General features: G+C 62.0%; 2 protein-coding genes across 3 annotated transcripts; one reads left to right on the forward strand and one right to left on the reverse strand.

Moving 5' to 3' along the window:
- Positions 1-3,183: 3,183 nt before the first annotated feature.
- ANXA9 (annexin A9) lies at positions 3,184-10,377 on the forward strand. Its single transcript, XM_037498171.2, has 13 exons — positions 3,184-3,437; positions 3,892-3,973; positions 4,088-4,184; positions 4,877-4,971; positions 5,084-5,197; positions 5,376-5,466; positions 6,614-6,693; positions 6,824-6,883; positions 7,247-7,331; positions 7,434-7,517; positions 7,593-7,651; positions 8,469-8,591; positions 8,805-10,377. The coding sequence occupies exons 2-13, from the start codon at positions 3,899-3,901 to the stop codon at positions 8,865-8,867; spliced, it is 1,026 nt and encodes a 341-aa protein (XP_037354068.1). The 5' UTR covers positions 3,184-3,437; positions 3,892-3,898; the 3' UTR covers positions 8,868-10,377.
- MINDY1 (MINDY lysine 48 deubiquitinase 1) lies at positions 9,661-16,682 on the reverse strand. Of its 2 annotated transcripts, XM_054690863.1 has the most exons (11): positions 15,713-16,307; positions 15,200-15,305; positions 13,948-14,691; positions 13,511-13,568; positions 13,083-13,147; positions 12,548-12,706; positions 12,154-12,256; positions 11,813-11,955; positions 10,880-11,071; positions 10,450-10,585; positions 9,661-10,237 (listed from the first exon to the last, which is right to left on the reverse strand). In XM_054690863.1, exons 3-11 carry the CDS (start codon positions 14,389-14,391, stop codon positions 10,134-10,136), a joined length of 1,404 nt encoding a protein of 467 aa, XP_054546838.1. In that variant the 5' UTR covers positions 14,392-14,691; positions 15,200-15,305; positions 15,713-16,307; the 3' UTR covers positions 9,661-10,133. The 2 variants fall into 2 exon arrangements, with proteins under 2 accessions (XP_054546838.1, XP_037354064.1); XM_037498167.1 differs by lacking the exons at positions 10,450-10,585; positions 15,713-16,307 and adding an exon at positions 16,608-16,682 and having other exon boundaries at positions 9,661-10,214.
- Between the last annotated feature and the right edge of the window lie 490 nt (positions 16,683-17,172).

A 17,172-nucleotide genomic window follows, 5' to 3' on the forward strand; every position in this document is an offset into this window, starting at 1 on the left:
GGAAAACACCGAGAAGTAGGTTGGAGACCTAGATTCTGGTTTCACTGCTGTGACCTTGAGAAATCCCCTGGCCTCTTGGGTCCAACCACAGAGATAGTTGCCAAGGTCATCTCCAAGATCTCCTGCAGAAACGCTAAATGCAGAACGTGAAGTGAACAGAAACAACCTCAACCCAGCCGGAGACCGAATAAAACAGCCCAGAGGGCCTCCCCGGTGGCGCAAGAGGTTAAGACACAACCTACGAAGCTGTCCACAGCCTCTGCAGCACGAGTTTGATCCCCAGCCAGGGAGCTACCCACATGGTGCAGCAGACCTCTCCTGACTCGCCCGCTGCTCCCCTCAGCAGTGTGTTTCAGTCAGTCTGCCTGTTCTGCTCCCCACTGTGTCTCTGGTGAATCCTCTCACCCTGCATCTCTGGCCTGTACCCCAGCTCTTGTATGCATAAATAAATAAATAAATCTTCAAAAATAAATAAATAAGACAGAGCCCAGAGACAGGAGTGCAGCGCGTTGCTGGCCGCTCACACTCCTGCAGTGTCCAGGCTGCACTCAGCCTTGCAGCCGCTTCAGGAGGCCCTTGCAGCGAAGACTGGAGAACAAAAGCCCTCTCTGTCCCTGCATCTCGCCCTCGGCCTGCTGGGAAGGGGCACCCAGGAGACACCCAGGAGGGCGCTGGGAGCCCAAGGGGCGGACGGGACAGCGGCCCCCCCCACCGCGGTAACGCCGCCTCCTGCACGCGGCCTGAGTTCGGACCCAGCGGAGTCCAGTGAGGAGACGTCCACCTGCGCTCTCCCCTGACGCGGCCTGTCCAGCCAGTGCACCGGGAACCCCAAGTCCGCGGGCCGCAGCACCCCTTGGGGTCTGGGAAACCCCCGGAGGCCACTAGGGGGCTCGAGGTGCTCGGCGGCTGCTGATGCCCTCTGGTGACCAGATTGGGGACTGGCAAGAAGGAGCTGCAGAAGGAGGCGTTACGAAGTTACTATAAAGCAACATTTTAACGAAATTTTTATATATTAACTTTTTGACGAGTGTGCTTGCCACTCTGTCCTTCCTCCTTCTAAAGATTTTAGTGTGTTAATTTTTTAATTCTCACAATAACCTGTTATTTAACCATTATTATGTCAGCCTTGGTGACTGGGAACTAAGCACAGAAAAGCTGAGGTAGCTGCCCAAGGTCACACAGCAGACCAGAGTCTCGGGACTGTGGCTCCGGGTCCTTTCCTTTTGACCATTATGCTGAAACCGAGTCCCATTTTGCAGGTTGCCAGTTAAAATACAGCAAGTTCAGTTAAATTGCAATTTCAGATAAACAATAAATAATTTGTTAGCATAAGTGTATCCTATGATATATTTGGGTCACACTTAACAACAACACATTATTCTAATGAAATTCTTTTATTTTTTAAAGATTTATTTTTGCATTTAAGAGCTGGGGTGCAGGCCGGAGGTGTGTGTGGGTGTATGTGTGAGAGAGGATTCACCAGAGACAGAGTGGGGAGCAGAACAGGCAGACTGACTGAAATACACTGCGGAGGGGAGCAGCGGGGAGACAGGAGAGGTCTGCTGCGCCATGAGGGTAGCTCCCTGGTCGGGGATCAAACACGTGCTGCAGAGGCTGTGGATAGCCTCTTGGTGCTGACACTTCACTCTTTGTGCCACCAGGGAGACCCCAGGATTGTTATTTTAAAGAAAAAGAAGTTTTTTCTCTTTTCGCTAAGATGGTACCACAAGCAAAGAAAGAAGCACCGTGCCCCTCCCAAATCTCTAGCCAAAGCAAAAACTTAAAAAAAAAAAAAGTAACATTGATTTACATATATGCATAGGCACAGACACTGTGTCTATGTATATATTAGGGTACAGGCTCACACTCTACCGCCTCCCAATGACCAAAGACCAGCTCCAAGACTGCCCAGGTGTCCTTGAAGAAACCTGCTTGACCACTAGGCCATGATCCAGTCCCCTGACCACTGCGTCAGCCATGAGCGAGACAACACCCTTGGGTCATGGTGAGCGTCGCGGCAACAAGCCCCTGTTCAGACAGGCTGTGAGGAAGCGCTCTGCCCGTGACAGGGCCAAGGTCAACACCCGGCCACACCCGGTGGCGAGAAGGCCAATGTCCCACTGGCTTCTGACCACGAGGCTGTGGACGTTGCCAACAAAACTGGGACCCTCTAAGCTGAGTCCAGCTGGCTAGTTCTAAAGGTGATATTTTCGTCATTAAAAAGGGTAATTAGGCAAAACGCAATTCTTGGATCCTTTGTTTCTTAATTTCTTTCCATTCAAAAGAGTCCGCACACCACTGGGCCCCTCCCGAGCCTCAGAGGGCAGGAAACCCCGGGCCTCCTGGGCAGGGGCCCAGGCCCTCGGTGGCCGGCCCCGGGGGGAGGGACGGCGCCTGCTCTCGGCCCCTAGGGAGCTGGCCACGAGGCTCCAGTGGCAGCTTGCTCGGCCCCCTGAGGCTCCCCGGGACTGTTCACCTGCTGCTCTGCGCCCCAAAGCCTCCAGCCCAGCTGGTGAGGTTGCATCACTGCCACCGAGACAGCGCCGGCAGCCGGAGGCCGTGGAAGGTGCCAGAGAAGTAGGGACCCCAGCCGCCCGCCTGCCGCCCCGGGGAGCGAAGCCCTTGAGCCCACGCGCACACACTCTGCGTTTTTCTCTCTTGACTCCACCAACCTGCTCCTGCCTCCAGACACTTGTGCCCTGCCTGCCCCTCCGAGGTAAACAGGCCACTCGGCGCCCCGCCCAGCCAGCTGACTGCTCAGCCGGTCCTCGGCCAAGGGAGCTTCTGGGTTGGGACCCCCTCTGGAGAGCAGGCTGGGGTGCCTGCTGGTATGTGCCCTGACAGGTTCTACTCTATCGGCCTGGAGATCAGTCTGGAGCCTGTCTGACCTGCCCCCCAGGGAGCCGAGCCGGAGGAGAGCCGGGTCAGGCGCTGGACTTGGAAACTGGGCTCCCGTGGTCCCCGGCCGGGACCCCAGCGCACAAAGCCTCCTGTGTGTGCGGCGCTGCTCAGGGGCCGAGCGGGTTCTGTCCCCGGGTGGAGGCCCAGCCCCTGGGAGCAGAGATGCTGGCAGGGAGGCGCCGGAATCTGGGGCCAGGCACGGGCTGGTCCTCTCCCACGTTTGGGAGGGGCCAGAGCCAAGACAGCAGCTGGGCTGGCCGCGAGGAGGCCGTCTGACTGGCCGCTCCGCCGGGCACACGCCCCTGGTCTGCCAGGCCACTGCGCCGGTGCCACCCGCATCTCGCCCCTGCCCTCTGAAAAGAGCTGGCCCCAGGACCACGGGCCAGGGGGCTGGGGTCATTCAGAGGGGGGAGAAAGGAGTTTTTCTTTTCTGACGTGATCGCCCGACCCCCGCCCAGGTGCCTCTGGCCCGCAAGAGCGCCCACCCACGCCCCCTGAGGCCAGACCTGGACTCCGGAGGTGGAAGCAGGCGGCAGGTAGGCAGCTCTGTGGGGTACCTGGTGGTGGGGCCGAGGGGAGAAGGTGCTGCTGGGGCTGTCATCTCCCACCCCGAGACCTAGAGTACAACACTGCCCCCTCCTCTGCTGTGCCCAGCTGCCAGCTGGCCCGGAGGGCAAGGATGAGTCTCAGCACGGGGTCTCCTGCCCCAGGCTGAGGGTTGGGAGCTGGGGACCAGCCCTGGAGCCCAGGAAGGGTTGGCGCGGTGCTGGCTCTAGGGGCCCTCGCTCCTGAAGGAGGGGTGAGAGGTGGGAAGGGGCTTCCTCCTATGCCCACCACTCGGGCTCCAGTTCTGGCTGCCAAACCTGCCAAGCAGGTTGATGCTCTTTCTGCAGGGAGGGGGCAGGCCAGGAAGCCCCCGGCTCCAGGTTCTGGGGGTCGCTAAGAGACCCAGAGGACTGAAGGCCCCTCCTCTGTTCCACCCTGGGGCAGTTGCACCATGTCTATGAGCAGCAGCGAGACAGGAGCCTCCCTGACCCAGGAGATCCTCAGCCACTTGGGCCTTGCTGGCAAGGTAGGGACTGCTGGGTGCGAGGGAGCAGGAACCACCACGGCGACTCAGCTCAGGGGCTGGGTGGGGAGACTGGCTGGGCCTGGGCAGCCTGCAGTGCCCCCTGCACTCTTACAGACGGCAGCTTGGGGGACCCTGGGCACCCTCAGGACCTTCCTGAGCTTCAGCGTGGACAAGGACGTGCAGCGGCTGCTGAAAGCCATCGCAGGCCAAGGTGAGCCCCTCTTCCCCCCACCGCCGAAGACCCCCCCCCAGGCCAGATGGAGTCGGCAGGAGCCATGCACAGGCTGGTCTGCGAGGCCCTGACCCTGCACTGGCGGGCGTGTCACGCCCATGCCCCAACACCCCAGGGAGTGAGTCTTGTTTCCACTTTACAGATGAGGAAACTGGGGCTCAGAGCAGAGACTTGCCCAAAGTTGGGGTCCCAAAAGGCCTTTTGCCACTCCCCCCCCAGGCCACCTTTGCCTAAATTGGGGTCAGATTTGTACGGCATTGTGGTTTTTTTTTTTTTTTTAAAGATTTACTTATTTATGCATACAAGAGCCAGGGCACAGGCCAGAGGTGCGGGGGGCAGGGGACACCGCTGAGGGAGCAGTGGGGAGACAGGAGAGGTCCGCTGCGCCATGTGGGCAGCTCCCTGCCTGGGGAGCGAACTCGTGCTGCCGAGGCTGTGGACAGCTTCACAGTTCACGTCTCAGCCCCTTGTGCCACCAGAGAAGCCCCATCGTGGCTCCTTGTGTCTTCCACGGAGACCCCGCAGGAAGGAGGCCGGCGGAGGCCCTGCTCCCGGTGCCCCCAGTCCTTTCCTCGATCTGTTCCTGCCTCCTCGGGAGGCTTCCGGTTCTGGGAAGTAAGGGGACCCCAGTGGGTCTCGCCCAGCCACATCCCTGCCCCGCCTCGGTGCAGGTGTGGACCACATCGCCATCCTGGACGTGCTGACCAACAGGAGCAGAGAGCAAAGGCAGCTCATCTCTAGAAACTTCCAGGAGCGCACCCAGCAGGTCAGCCCCGACGGCCGCGTGGGGCCGAGGTGGGGGGGTCTGTGGCTTCAGGGCTGAGATGAAGACCAGCCAAACATTCCTCCCCCCACCACGGTGGGGCCCTTTGCTGTAGGACCTGCTGCCATCGCTGCGGGCTGCGCTCTCCGGCCCCCTGGAGCACCTGGTGGTGGCCCTGCTGCAGCCCGCCGCCCAGTTCGATGCCCAGGAGCTGCGGAGGAGCTTGAAGGTACCGGGGGGCAGTCTCGCTGGAGTCTGGGGGTCCCTCCACCAGGGGAGGAAGAGAGCTGGCGAATGGCTGGCAGCGGTCCCCTCCTAGCACCCAGGCCCCGTCGCAGCAGAAGCTGTCAGCCTCCGCTCGCTGCCGCCCGACGGCCGGTCTCAGGGGGGCCTCCCGTTTCTTCCAGGACTCGGGGTCCGCGGAGGACGTGGCCGTGGAGATCCTGGCCACCCGCAGCCCCCCGCAGCTGCAGGAGTGCCTGGCGGCCTACAGACACGGTGGGGCTCGCGCTGGGTCTCCAGGGGCCGGGGCTGCCTCTCCAGCCTCCCTCCCCTCGCCGGGGAGCCTGTCCCTGGGGGCTGCCTCCCTCCCCCGCCCCGCGGGAGGCCGGTCATTAAAGGCGAGGAGCCAGGACTCACCTGCTGAGTCTGGGGCTCCGGGGCAGATTCCAGGATAAGGACAAGCTGGGGACTGTGATCATCCCGGGAACCCTTCATCTTCCCCGGCCCCCCGCTGGTTCTCCCCAAGTCCCGGGCAGGGGAACCTTGTGCAGCCGGGGGCCAGGGCAGGGCCGGCTGTGAATCACGGATGTCCCCTCCCAGGGTGTCCCCTCCCAGGCCCCACTAATTGCTAAGGAGCCTTTCTTCATCTTCATGTCTGCACAGCCCCCCTCAAAGTTTCCTTTGATGCCCCATCTTTTTTTTTAATTTTTCAAAGATTTATTTATTTATGCATGTAAGAGCTGGGGTGCGGGGGGAGGGGGTGAGAGGACTCCCCAGAGACAGAGTGGGGAGCAGAACAGGCAGATCCCCTGAAGCACACGGCTGAGGGGAGCAGCGGGGAGGCAGGAGGGCTGCGCCCTGTGGGCAGCTCCGAACTCAGGCCCCCTGGCAGGCGGCAGCTGAGCCTCTGACCCCTGCCCACCAGCGAGGCCCCTGCTGTCGGGTCTTGCCCTCTCTTGTCCCTTTCTTGCCCTCCCCCCCCCTCGCCTGGGTTCCTCTCATCTCCTTCCTTTTCTCCCCTTCCTGCTCTTCCCTTCCTCACACCCGACTTCCCACTCACTTTCCCTTCCCTCCAAAGAAGGCCCAGGCCCGAGTCATTCACCTTATGATAGGGGTTTCCCTATCCCCCCTTAACTGCCTGGCCACCAAATAAGACACCTCCTGCCCCCCGTTTGTCAGTGTCTGGAGGAGAAGCCACCTCACGGAGCCTGACCCCAGAGGGCCTCACCCCACAGGGCCTCACCCCATGCAGCCTGGGCCCCGCGGCACAGGGGCACGTCAGGGGCGGTGGTGAGGGAAGGTCTGTCTGCATCCTGGAAACCAGCGGCCATGGAGCGGCTGCGAGCAGGGGACAGTGGGTGCGACGGGGACAAAACGCTGGGAGCAATCAGGAGCACCCAGCCAGCCCCCGGCCCCACCCCAGATTTCCAGGTGGACGCTGAGGAGGACATCAAATCCGAGACCAGCGGCGCCTTGCGGGACCTGCTGCTGGCGCTGGCCAAGGTGCGGGGCGTGGGGGGGGGGTTTATTATGATGCAATGAACAGGAGAGTTTGGGGGAGATGGGGGTTCAGTTTGTTGCCTGGAGATAAAAAGCTGCGCCCCAAAATCCTCCTGGGGGTTTCTCCTCCCAGGGCGGGCGCGAGAGCTTCTCTGGAGTCATCGACTACAACCTGGCAGAACAGGATGTCCAGGTAAGCTGGGCGGAGGCCCGCACAGCACCCCCAACGCCCCCCAGTACCCCCAATGCCCCCCAGCACCCCCACTGGAGCCCACCCCCTTGCCGAGCCTCTGACTCCTGACCCCGGGGAGTGAACAGGGACTCCCCTTTCTTGGGCCCTTGTGGGTTGGGGGTCCACGGGCCCCACTCCCTGGGGCTACTCAATTCCTGAAGTGCCCTGAGTTTTCCAAATGGGGGAGCGGAGCCGTGAGGACAGAGGCCCTCTCAGGCCTTTCCTTTGGTTGATAAATTAAACAACTGAGGTAGAGGGGATCCCAGAGTCGGGGCCACGGTCCTCGCGGGGAGCAGCCCCAGCAGCGCCCCATTCCCTCCTCAGGCACTGGTGCAGGCCGGGGGAGCCGGCCCCGAGGGCGCGTGGGTCTCGATCCTGACGCAGCGGAACCAGGAGCACCTCCAGCGCGGTACAGCCCGCGACCCCGGCTCCTGGCTGAGCAAGGGGGTGGGGCCCTGGCAGGGGGGCCCTCCCCGTCCCCGCAGGTGCCTTACTCGTGTCCCCCCCGCAGTGCTCCGCGGGTACCGGCAGCGCACGGGCCACGAGCTGGAGACCAGCGTCCACGGAGGCGCCCAGGCGGCCCTGCTCAGCCTAGGTGGGGCCCTCGGGCCGGGGGGCGCTGCGGGCGGGGGTGGGGGGTCGGGTCCCCATGCTGCCCCTCTGCTTGCAGCCGCGGCGGTCAGGAACACGGCGCTCTACTTTGCCGAGAAGCTGCACCACGCCCTGCAGGTGAGAGCTTGTCCCCTCCTGGCAAACAAGACTGGGGTGCAGGCCAGAAGTGTGGGGGGGGTGAGAGGATTCCCCAGAGATAGAATGGGGAACAGAACAGGCAGATTTACTAAAATCCACTGCTGAGGGAAGCAGCAGGGAGAGAGGAGAGGTCTGCTGCGCCATGTGGGTAGCTCCCTGGCCAGCCGGGGCTCGAACTCATGCAGCAGAGGCTGCGGATAACTTCATAGTGCCGTGCTGAACCCCTTGTGCCACCAGGGAGGCCCCCTCTCAATTCCTTTCACTAACCGAAGGGCAGGAGGTCTTCCCAGATGCTGAACCCCAAGGGGCCAACCAGGAGAAACTGCTGTGGAGAGATGGGGAGCAGAGATGAGCCTGGTGGGTCAGGCTCAGAACCAGAAGGCCCAGGACCCTGCTTCCCGCCAGAGACCCATCAGCACCCATCAACAGCGGTGGGCGGGAGGCACACCCCCCCTTTGGACATCCACCAACTTTGAAGTTAAAAACAGTCTTCCTGGCTTTCATGTTGAAGCCGCCACAGGTGGCGAGTCTTCCTGAGCCTATTTTGTTCATCTGCCTTTGGAGCCGCGCACCGCCCCCCGCCCCCCACCCGGCGGCAGGGCCAGGAAAGCCCAGTGGCAGGAAGGAAGCAGATTCAAGCCCCCACGGACGTGACCTTTCCCGCGGCGCCATCTTCCTGAGTTTGGACAAAGCTGCCTTTTGCCCCCGGATCATGGAGACATCTCTTTTCCCGAGACCTGCACCCCTTCCGCGAGGGTGCGACTGCTGCCCCTTCCCCATCTGTTTTCCTCCACAGGAAACCGAGCCCAATTACCAGGTCCTGGCGCGGATCCTTGTCTCTCGGAGTGAGACTGACCTTCTGAGCATCCGTGCCGAGTTCAGAAAGAAATTTGGGAAGTCCCTCTACTCTTCTCTGCAGGTGAGACCCAGCTGGCTCTGGGGCCGGGGCCGGGTTGGGTCCCTGGTCTCCACCCCCACTCCCTCAGGGGCGCGCTCCTGTCCAGAGGTCACGGGTCTTGGGCTGCTTTCGCGCAGGACTCCCAGACGCTGCTCTCCGGGCCAGCAGGAGGGAGGGGACGGCGAGGCCCGGCCTGGTGGGCCTGGTCCTCCTAACACAACTCCCGGCCCGCAGGAGGCCGTGAAAGGGGACTGCCGCTTCCCCCTCCTCGCTCTGTGCAGGGCTGAAGACCTTTGAGACCTCCCTGTCCCCGCGCCCAGATGACACGCAAGGACGCGGGGTTGTCTTCCGGGCCTCAGGCCAGCCGGGCTTGCCACAGGACGGCCTCCGCGGAGCGAGGCTGGGACACGCTCCCTTTAAGCCCATTCCCCTCGTCTCAGTCCTGCCTGCACCTGGGTCCCCGGCTCTGTCCTGGGTGTGGGGTCTGGGGTCTCTTCGATGGTTTCTGCTCTGTTCATCCTCCCTGGACCCTGGCCAGGACAGCGCACTGATACTTGAATTTTTGGCCAATTTCACTGTCGTTTGTGTTCCCTGACCGTAGCGTGGGGGGAGCCGGACAGGGCGGGACGGGCCTGGAAGCCGGAGGTCCCTTGGATGTGCACTTGGGTTTTCAGCAGGAGCCCTGTTTGGACTGGGGCTCCTCAGCGGCATCCCCTCCCCCGCCGCATCTCCCCTCCCCCTCACTGGACTCTCTTCCCCCAAATAATTGAGAGACAAGCACCAGCTTGGGGTCGGAGATGGTCAGAGGTGGCCGCGGGCCATCTGTATAAACCAGGAATCAGGCAGAGCCTCAGGCGGCCCCCCCACTGCTGGGGAGGTCTCGGGTTAGCAGGGAGCAAGACCCCTCAGGTCAAAGGGCTCTTTCCCCAGGCGGACCAAGCGAAGCCAGAGAAACCAAAAAACGAAGGGAGGCGTTGGCTCCCCCTGCCGGCTCCGTCAGGAATGACAGCAGCACCCACACCTCTCACCTCCCCCACTTTGCATTCCTGTGGGGGAGGGGGGGGTCAAATACTTAACCCGGTTGCTGCAGGCGAAGGCAAACAACAGTTCTCAGGAAAGAAGTTTTATTTCCAAACCCCCAGGAAGGCATTACAAATAATGGGGCTAGAAACCTAAATCAAACCCCCGACCAAAGGGGGGGGGGCGGGGGCCCACTGGACGGTGGGGCTGATGGCAGTCGGCCAGCGGGCGAAGGCAGGTGGTGCGGTCTAGCGGGGCCAGGCCGCAGCCTGAGCCTGATATTAGTGTGGCTAGTCCAGGGAAAGGGAGTTGGGAACCTGCGAGCCTCCCCCACCAACCCCAAGCCTGGAGGAAGAGGCCGCAGCAGCACTTGAGGGCGAGGACATCCCTGCTCTGACCTTGGCATCTGGTGCCCACTCCATCCCCAGCAGTTCACAAATAAGTTACCCTGCGAGAGAGTCTCGAGAGTCTCAGGGCCGAGCTGGGGAGCAAGCAAAGTAGCTGCAGCTGCTGTAGAAAGAGGCCGAGGCCGGGGCTGGCCGGCTATAGGAGGACACAGTCGGACTCCTGCTTGGGCTTCTGCCGACGCTCCCCCGCTGGGCGTCCAGCTGCCGCTCCTCTCCCCTGGAGGGATTTAACAATCGGTCATCCATTAATCCCAGAAGGGCAACCTTGGGGATTCTGGAGGGAGGGCGCGAGGGGAGAGAGGCCAGACAGGGACAGACAGGAGCAGGACCCCAGGAAGCCCTGGCCAGCCAGCTGCAGGAAGGACAAGTGTCCGAGCAGGACCGGGGAGGCAGGGGGGGGGGCAGAGCACGGGGTGCAGAAAGGCGGGAGGCGCAGGCCCACCTGGGGGAGGGCGCCCGCGCGGGGGCCAGCTGGCCAGCGTGCTGCTGCTGGTACTCCTCCTGCTGAAGCTGCTGGGCCAGCTCCAGGTCGCTCAGTCCCGAGGCGCCCTGTGGCTGCTGCTGCAGGGACAAGGCGAGCAGGTAGTCCTGGGGAGGGAGCCAGAGCTGTAAGGGGGCGGGGGCAGGGGCCACTCTGCCGGGTTTAGGTTCCAAACCAGTTTTTCCTCCTCCTCCATGTTCTGCTTGTCCTCGAGAGCGAGAGCGGAAAACAGCCCAGTAAGGGTGTTATCAGCAGTGCCAGGAAAGACACGTGAAGTGGGGACGGGCCAAAGGTGACGGAGGGCAACAGAGTGAAAGGCTCGGGCCACGGCCTTGAAGCGGAGACATGCAGGCGCTCGCCCGTGGCAAAGGCTCCCCGCATCTCCCCCAGGTCCCACACACCTGGTCGACCTGCCGCTGCTTTTCTGGGGAGCCAGCCGCACCCTCCGCTCCCTGCACCTTGCCCGGGGAGTGACTGAGGTGGAAGTCGGAGTCGCAGAAGCAGCTGTCTCCGTCCACGTTGTGCAAGCTCTCCCACACCACCTGCTCCTCCTGCAGGAAGCCCTGGTCTGTGACCAGCAGGTACAAGTGACTCTGCAGAGAACAAGGAGAATCAGGAGAGGCGACCTGGAGGCAGAGACCTGACCCAGCTGTGCCCGGAGGGGCTGGTCAGCGGGCATCCATCTTGGTGGCCGTGGGCAGAGGGAAGGGCTGCCTGAGCGCGTGGCCAGTGGGTGTGAGCGTGGCAGCGGTGTGGTCAAGCCTGAGAGCCTCCCGGCTGGGGTCCCACATGAGATCCTGCTTCCCAGGGTCCTCTGGCCTCCCGGGGCCAGGAAGACCAATCCTTTCAGAATCAAAGGCCTCTCCCTCTTCTGCTCAATCCCTAGAGAATTTCAGCAATTTCCAGTGTTGCAAGGCTGCGTGTTCAAAACTCTCCTTCCTGCTCAGAGGATGTTACTTTCCTGCCACACTATCCCTCAGGCTCACTCAGGCCATTAAGATGCAGCAGAAACACCCCTCCCCCGCCCCCAGCCTTTCCAAGCAGAAGCACTACTTAAGTGCTCCTCTGTCCCTCTCCCTCCCATATTGGAGACGAGGCTGACTGGTCAGTGCAGGGCCCACTGAGGAGGGTGTGGGCCAGTCTGCAGTGGACGCCCAGGGAGAGCGAGCGATGCAGCTCTTTGTGGTGAAGCTCAGGGGCTTGGGGTCATTTGCTACCACAGCTTCACCTACGCTGCCATGACTCAAACACTGAACTGGCACAGAGGCCCAAGGAGCCGTCTGGGCCCCGCCCGCCCACCGCCCGCCCACCGCCCACCGCTGAAGCCTCCTGACCTTGTGCTTAGTCATGGTGCTGAAGTGGTTGTTTCGGAAAAAGACACTAAGCTCCCCCTCCTTGGCGGCCGCTGTCAGCTCACACAGGCCGTGGTAGGTAAGCTGGGCCGCGGTGGTCTCCAGGAACTGCTCGGCGATCAGACCTACAGGCACAAGGTGGGGTCGCCTGTGAAAGGCCCACTTCTGAAATCCCCTCCCTGAGCCTGGCTGTAGCCACCCGTCCAACAAGCTCCGCTGAGCCGCCACCTTCCCTGCTACCCACTGAGCACTGGGCGGCCCCTCAAGCTCCTCCTGGGCACGGGGGCGACAAGCCGAGCCCACAAGAAAGTGGGGCAGGTCACCTTCTGTCACGAGGTTGGTGTCGCTGGAGTGCTTGCAGGTGATGATCTTCTCCACCAGCTGGTTATAACTCAGTTTCCCTACTGCGCCCACCGCCTCAGGGCTCTGCAGGGAGTGGGGCCGGGTGGCACCCAAAAAAAAAAAAGGGGGAATCTTTTCAGGAAGGAAATGAACCAAGCCAGCAAGAACTGCAACCCTATGACCGAAGGTTCCTGAAATTTCTATCTTAAGATCTGATCTGTTTGCCTATGGTTTGCTTGGCTTTGAATTTACCCCAAAAGGTTACATTCGAGGAATTCTGCAGTGAGCTCAGCACCCCCAGCACCCACACTGATGTGGGTGCCTTTCTGACATCAGCTTGAGCTACAGAGTGTCCTCTGGGCCTGTCGGCCTCACCTGGGGGTCAACGAGCCAGCCGTGGTACAGGGGGATGCCCAGCAGGTCGAAGATGCTGCACTCGGGCGTGTACTCGAAGTCCGAGACGCCCGTGAATCTCACGTTGACATCCAGGCCTGTGGCCAGCTTGGGCAGCACTGTCATTGCGTCGTCCACGTTCTGGGGTAGAAAGGGAAACACTGGCTTAGCTCTCACCATCTTATATGTTGATTTTATTTCAATAAAGCTAGGGGAGGGAAAAGAAAATGATACACGCCAGCCTCCCCTCCCCCACTGCACGCCCACCTCCAGAAATAAAAAGTGAGACTTGGTGCTTCTCTGCCCGACTTCTGCCCTGAGTCCTTCCAGCCCCACTGGCCTCCACCCTTTTGCCATCTTAAGTAAATGAAATTATTTTCTAAGTCAGAAATATGTCCTCCACCTCCTCCTTAAATCATAGTTTAAGGATCCCTTTGAGAAGCAGCAGAAAGGCTTCTCTTGATAGCCTCGGGGCCCCCCACACCTGTAACCCCCTTATTCACAGACCTTGCCTCACCTGCTGAAAATTAAGCTGAAGTCCCTCTGACTTCTCCTGGGGCTTGATGTTCAGGAGGCAGTCCCCTATGATACAGGGCCCCATCAGATTCCCACCCACTGTGCTAAAGGCAGATCCTCTTCTGGAAAGTGGGGGGAATGTCAGAACCCCAGCTTTCAGAGCTGGGGTTAATCTAATCCAGACCTTTCATTTCTCAGAGGAAGAGACAGGCCCACCCAAAGTCACCTGGAAAAGCTCAGGGCAGGACTGGGGTCACACGCAGATCTCCTGGCACCCAGCTTTTGCTTTTAACTCCCCAGAGAAGCCCGGCAGACCAGCCTCCCTGCTACATCGGAGCCCCCTGGGCGAGTCCCTCCGTGTTCTGGATTTCCGGCTGAGTGGTCAGCTCGACTCTTCAGGTAGTTCCCCTTCAAGGCCCAGCCACGTACCAAGATGGGCCATGAGCTCCTCTGACGTGATCACCTCCTTCTGGGGGGGCAGCTTCACCTGGGGGCAGAAGGAGCGACCCAAGGGTTAGCCGTGGGTGTGCCTCCTTCCTCCACAGAATCCTGGGGGAAGCCACAGCAAGTAGGTGGGGAGGGGAGGGTGCAGCGAGGGTGCCGTGGAGACCCCAGGCTAGCAACAAGTAAGGGAGCGGCTGTGAAACCCGCTTGTCCTCCCGCTGGCCAGAGCAGTGGACACAGGAGGCCAGGCCGCTGCTTTGTTTTTCTCAACATCTTATCTCATGTGTTCCAGTTGGAGACACAGGGAGAACAACCTGGAACGTTTGGACCGGTTTGAGAAAATCAGGGTGACTGAGGAGGTGGGTCGAGGGAGAGTTCTCCCCCCATATAATTGAGCCGCGCCCCCCTCAACTCGCTCTCACCTTCCACTGAAGAAAGAGGATGTTGATGATGGCGAGCAGCGGGCAGGGGCCGTTGGCGCTCTGCAGGATGATGGGCGTCCGCTGGCCCTTCCAGGGGATCCACTTGACACAGTAGAAATCTTGCTCGGGCTGCTGAGCCCTAGGGGACTGGGGGAGCTCCTGGGGCCTGGGGCTCACCCCCAACAGCTCCTCCTCCGGGGCGGCCTCACGGGTGGGCCCGTCCTGGCTTGTGGGAGCATCCAGTGGCAGGGCCTCGAGACCAACCTGGCTCCCCGCGGGCAGCGAAGCAGGTTCTGCCGGCTCCTGGTCTCTGGCCCCAGCAGCCTCTCTGGCGTCGGTGTCCTGAGGGGGTTTATCTAGTTCTGACAGAGCCTCGTGGTTTTCAGGGCTCACTAGTCCTGCAGTCCCGGCTTCACCGCCGGCTGGGGGCTCAGGGTGCTCCATGGTAGAAGGGGGCCCGGGGGCCCTGCTGTTTCCAGGGGCCTGCCTAACCCCGGCGTGGCCGGCGAAGAAGAGTCTGCTCCAGTGAGGAGATCATGGGCCTGGAAAGCAGCGGACCCAGAAAAGGCTGGGAGGAGGCACGGGTGTGGAAGCTGGGGGGTCTGTGGGGTGTGTGTCCCCCCCGTGGGGTGGACAGAGGGCGCCCGCTTGTTCTTGAAGCCGTCGCTCTAACTTGCTGCTACCGATGATGCCACCGGCTCCGGGCTGCAGGGGTGACTCCCCTGAGTGTGAGGACACTGGGCCCTGGGACAGAGACCAAGGGGTGGAGGAAAGACAAGAGGGAGGAAGACGGGGAGAAACACAGAGGGGGTAGGGATGGAGGAAAAAATGTTAAAACTCTAATGACCACCACCGCGGGGATCTCCACCTCACCCCGCAGGCATCCGTCAGTAACCCCCACCAAGCGGGGAGGGCTTCTCCTGCCCTGCACAGGCCACCCCGGGCTGCTCAGCAGCCTCGGGGACCCCACGCAGGGGACCTGGTCTCTGACTGCGCCCGAGGGGGCGCCTGGGGTGGAGAGTGGAGCTCAGAGCCTGGACAAGCCCCTAAGACAGGGCTCCTGGGAGGGTTCCCCTTTCTCCTCAAAGGCCTCTACCGAATTTACACAACCCCAAGCCGCAGCGAGAAGGTCTTGGGAGGGGCTTCCTGTAGGCCGGAGCGGGAAATGCAGGCCCTGGGGACCTGAATCAGAGCCGGATCTGAGGAATAACTTCACATCGGGAGCACAAACCACCCCCGCCCCGCCACCCACCAGCTTCTCCTGCGGTTCTCTCCAGGCCAGGAGCTGAGATTGCACGCGGGCCTCCGTCGTCCTCTTCGGTCCAAAGCCTGCCGACACCCGGAGGTGCTCTCGCCTCCTGTTTACACAGAATATGAAGAAGCTGATTATTGGGTTACATCAAAAGTACTCCCGGTGCACCCCTGCCGCGGCTCGTCCGCATCTGCTCCCGCCCGGGTCGCTTAGGCGCGTGCACCGACCGGTCCAACCGGTCCGCGACCAGCCCCAGCGTCCAGCCCAGCGCAGAGACAGTTCATTCCCGACGTGGGTAGTCAAGGGAAAAGTCACAATTCCTGTCCTCTGCAGAGCCTCTCCCTTCACCTTCCTCCCTCCCCGCCCCCCTCACTCTGGAGGAGAAAAGGGGGGAATTAGACTGGTCAGAGTGTTGTCTTTTCTCTAGTTCCATTCTGACCTGAGACCGCGCTTCCCGCGTGCAAACTGGTCAAGACGCAGGGCAGGGGAGGCCCGCGAGATGAAGTTACGCACCAAGAACGACCATCTCCCTGGTTCCGGGATGATTTCTCCTCACTGTATCTCATTATATGTTGTTCATTTAGAATCAGAGCAGCAAAAATCGCCCGCAGGCCTTACACTTTGTTTTTCCCTCTCCTTTTCCCTCCCCTCCCAAATGACACTGAGGATGAGCCCCATAAGCAGACACCAGGGAGAGTTAATAAAGCGGAGAGGAAAGCAGGCCGCTGATCTTCCCTGCCCAGGGCCAGCAAGAATCAATAATGCAGTGGGGGCAGGGCAGCTGGCAGGCGGAGGGATGAGCCACAGGAAACCAGAGCTGACACCAGAGGGAGCGGGTCTCAAGCGGCTCAGTCCTCGGAGGGGGCACAGGAGCTGGCATGGAGGGTGTCCTGGGGTCACTCCCAGCAGGAGCAGGAACGGGGGAGGGGTCCCCAAACAGCTCAGGATCTCCTTCTTCCCTCTCACTGGGAGCTATCCTCAGGTAGCGGGTGAGGATCTGAAGGAGCCTGCCTGCCGCCTCCCCGGCCTCGCTGGGAGAGAGCCCAAAGTGGGGAGAAGCTCATGGAGCAGGCACAGCTGCAGTGAGAGCCGCACCCCCAGGAACCCGCCCTCACCGCCCCACTCCTGCCTGCGGTCCCGACCCGAGTCTCCAAGCAGCCCAAGGGCTTCACTGCCTGGAAGATTAAGCGACACCAGCACCAAGCCCTGTCCACGGCTCGCAAGGCGGAGGGCAGGTGCCATTAAAAGAAGGAAATGAAGGGCGGGAGCAACGTCCCTTTCATGCCTCCTGCCTCGGCCCCTGCTCCCGGCTGTGGACGCCGGAGGTGGGGCAGTGCTGGCACCAGGCTGCAGGGACGCAGGGCTGAAGGCAGGAGCGGGGAGGAAAAGGTTAAAACAAAGTTTTTACCTAAAGAAGTGGGTGCTGGTCCGGGAGGGCTGGGCTCTGGGCACTGGGCGCAGAGGTGGGCGCAGGAGGGGCGCGGCCGGGCGCCCGCCGCTGTCACCGCGGGGCGGCCGGTGCGCGCAGCGGCCGCCCCGACTCAGCCCGGCCGCACCCCGGGGCGGGCGCAGGTGCTCCCCGCGCCGCGGGCCCTCAGGGTCCCGGGTCGCCCGGTGCGCGGCGCGCCCTGCGGCCCGGCTGCAAACTGCTTTTCAGAGGAAGTTTGTGGGTTTTCTTGCCTCTTCTCGCGCTCTCTTTTCTCCCCATCCGGACAAAGAAAAACCAGTCAAGGACGCGCTCGCGCAGGAGGGCGGCCCCGCGCCGGGGAGCTCGGCGGGCGCGGCCGGGCGGCCGCGAGGGCAGAAGGCGCAGGAAAACAACAGCCCCTTTCTCCCGCCGCCCGCGCCGGAGGGGCCGGGCTCGAGCCTGCTGGCGAGACGGGGAAGAGCCAGTGCCCGCGCGCGGGGAGGGGCCCTGGGCAGCGGCGGGGCCCGCGCCTCCCCCGGCGGCCGCCTCGGGCCGCGGGCGCTGC

This window comes from Talpa occidentalis, unplaced genomic scaffold (genome assembly GCF_014898055.3).
Source record: "Talpa occidentalis isolate TD23 unplaced genomic scaffold, MPIMG_talOcc4v2.1 talOcc4.9, whole genome shotgun sequence".
NCBI lineage: Eukaryota > Metazoa > Chordata > Mammalia > Eulipotyphla > Talpidae > Talpa > Talpa occidentalis.

Coding starts and splice junctions, on each gene's coding strand:
- ANXA9 (XM_037498171.2), top strand. CDS start 3,899: ATGTCTATGAGCAGCAGCGAGACAGGAGCCTCCCTGACCCAGGAGATC. Junction 4,185..4,876: donor GAAAGCCATCGCAGGCCAAG/GTGAGCCCCTCT, acceptor GCCTCGGTGCAG/GTGTGGACCACATCGCCATC. Junction 5,467..6,613: donor CCTGGCGGCCTACAGACACG/GTGGGGCTCGCG, acceptor GCCCCACCCCAG/ATTTCCAGGTGGACGCTGAG.
- MINDY1 (XM_054690863.1), bottom strand. CDS start 14,391: ATGGAGCACCCTGAGCCCCCAGCCGGCGGTGAAGCCGGGACTGCAGGA. Junction 11,956..12,153: donor CACCAACCTCGTGACAGAAG/GTGACCTGCCCC, acceptor TTGTGCCTGTAG/GTCTGATCGCCGAGCAGTTC. Junction 10,238..10,449: donor GCTGGCCCCCGCGCGGGCGC/CCTCCCCCAGGT, acceptor GGATTAATGGAT/GACCGATTGTTAAATCCCTC.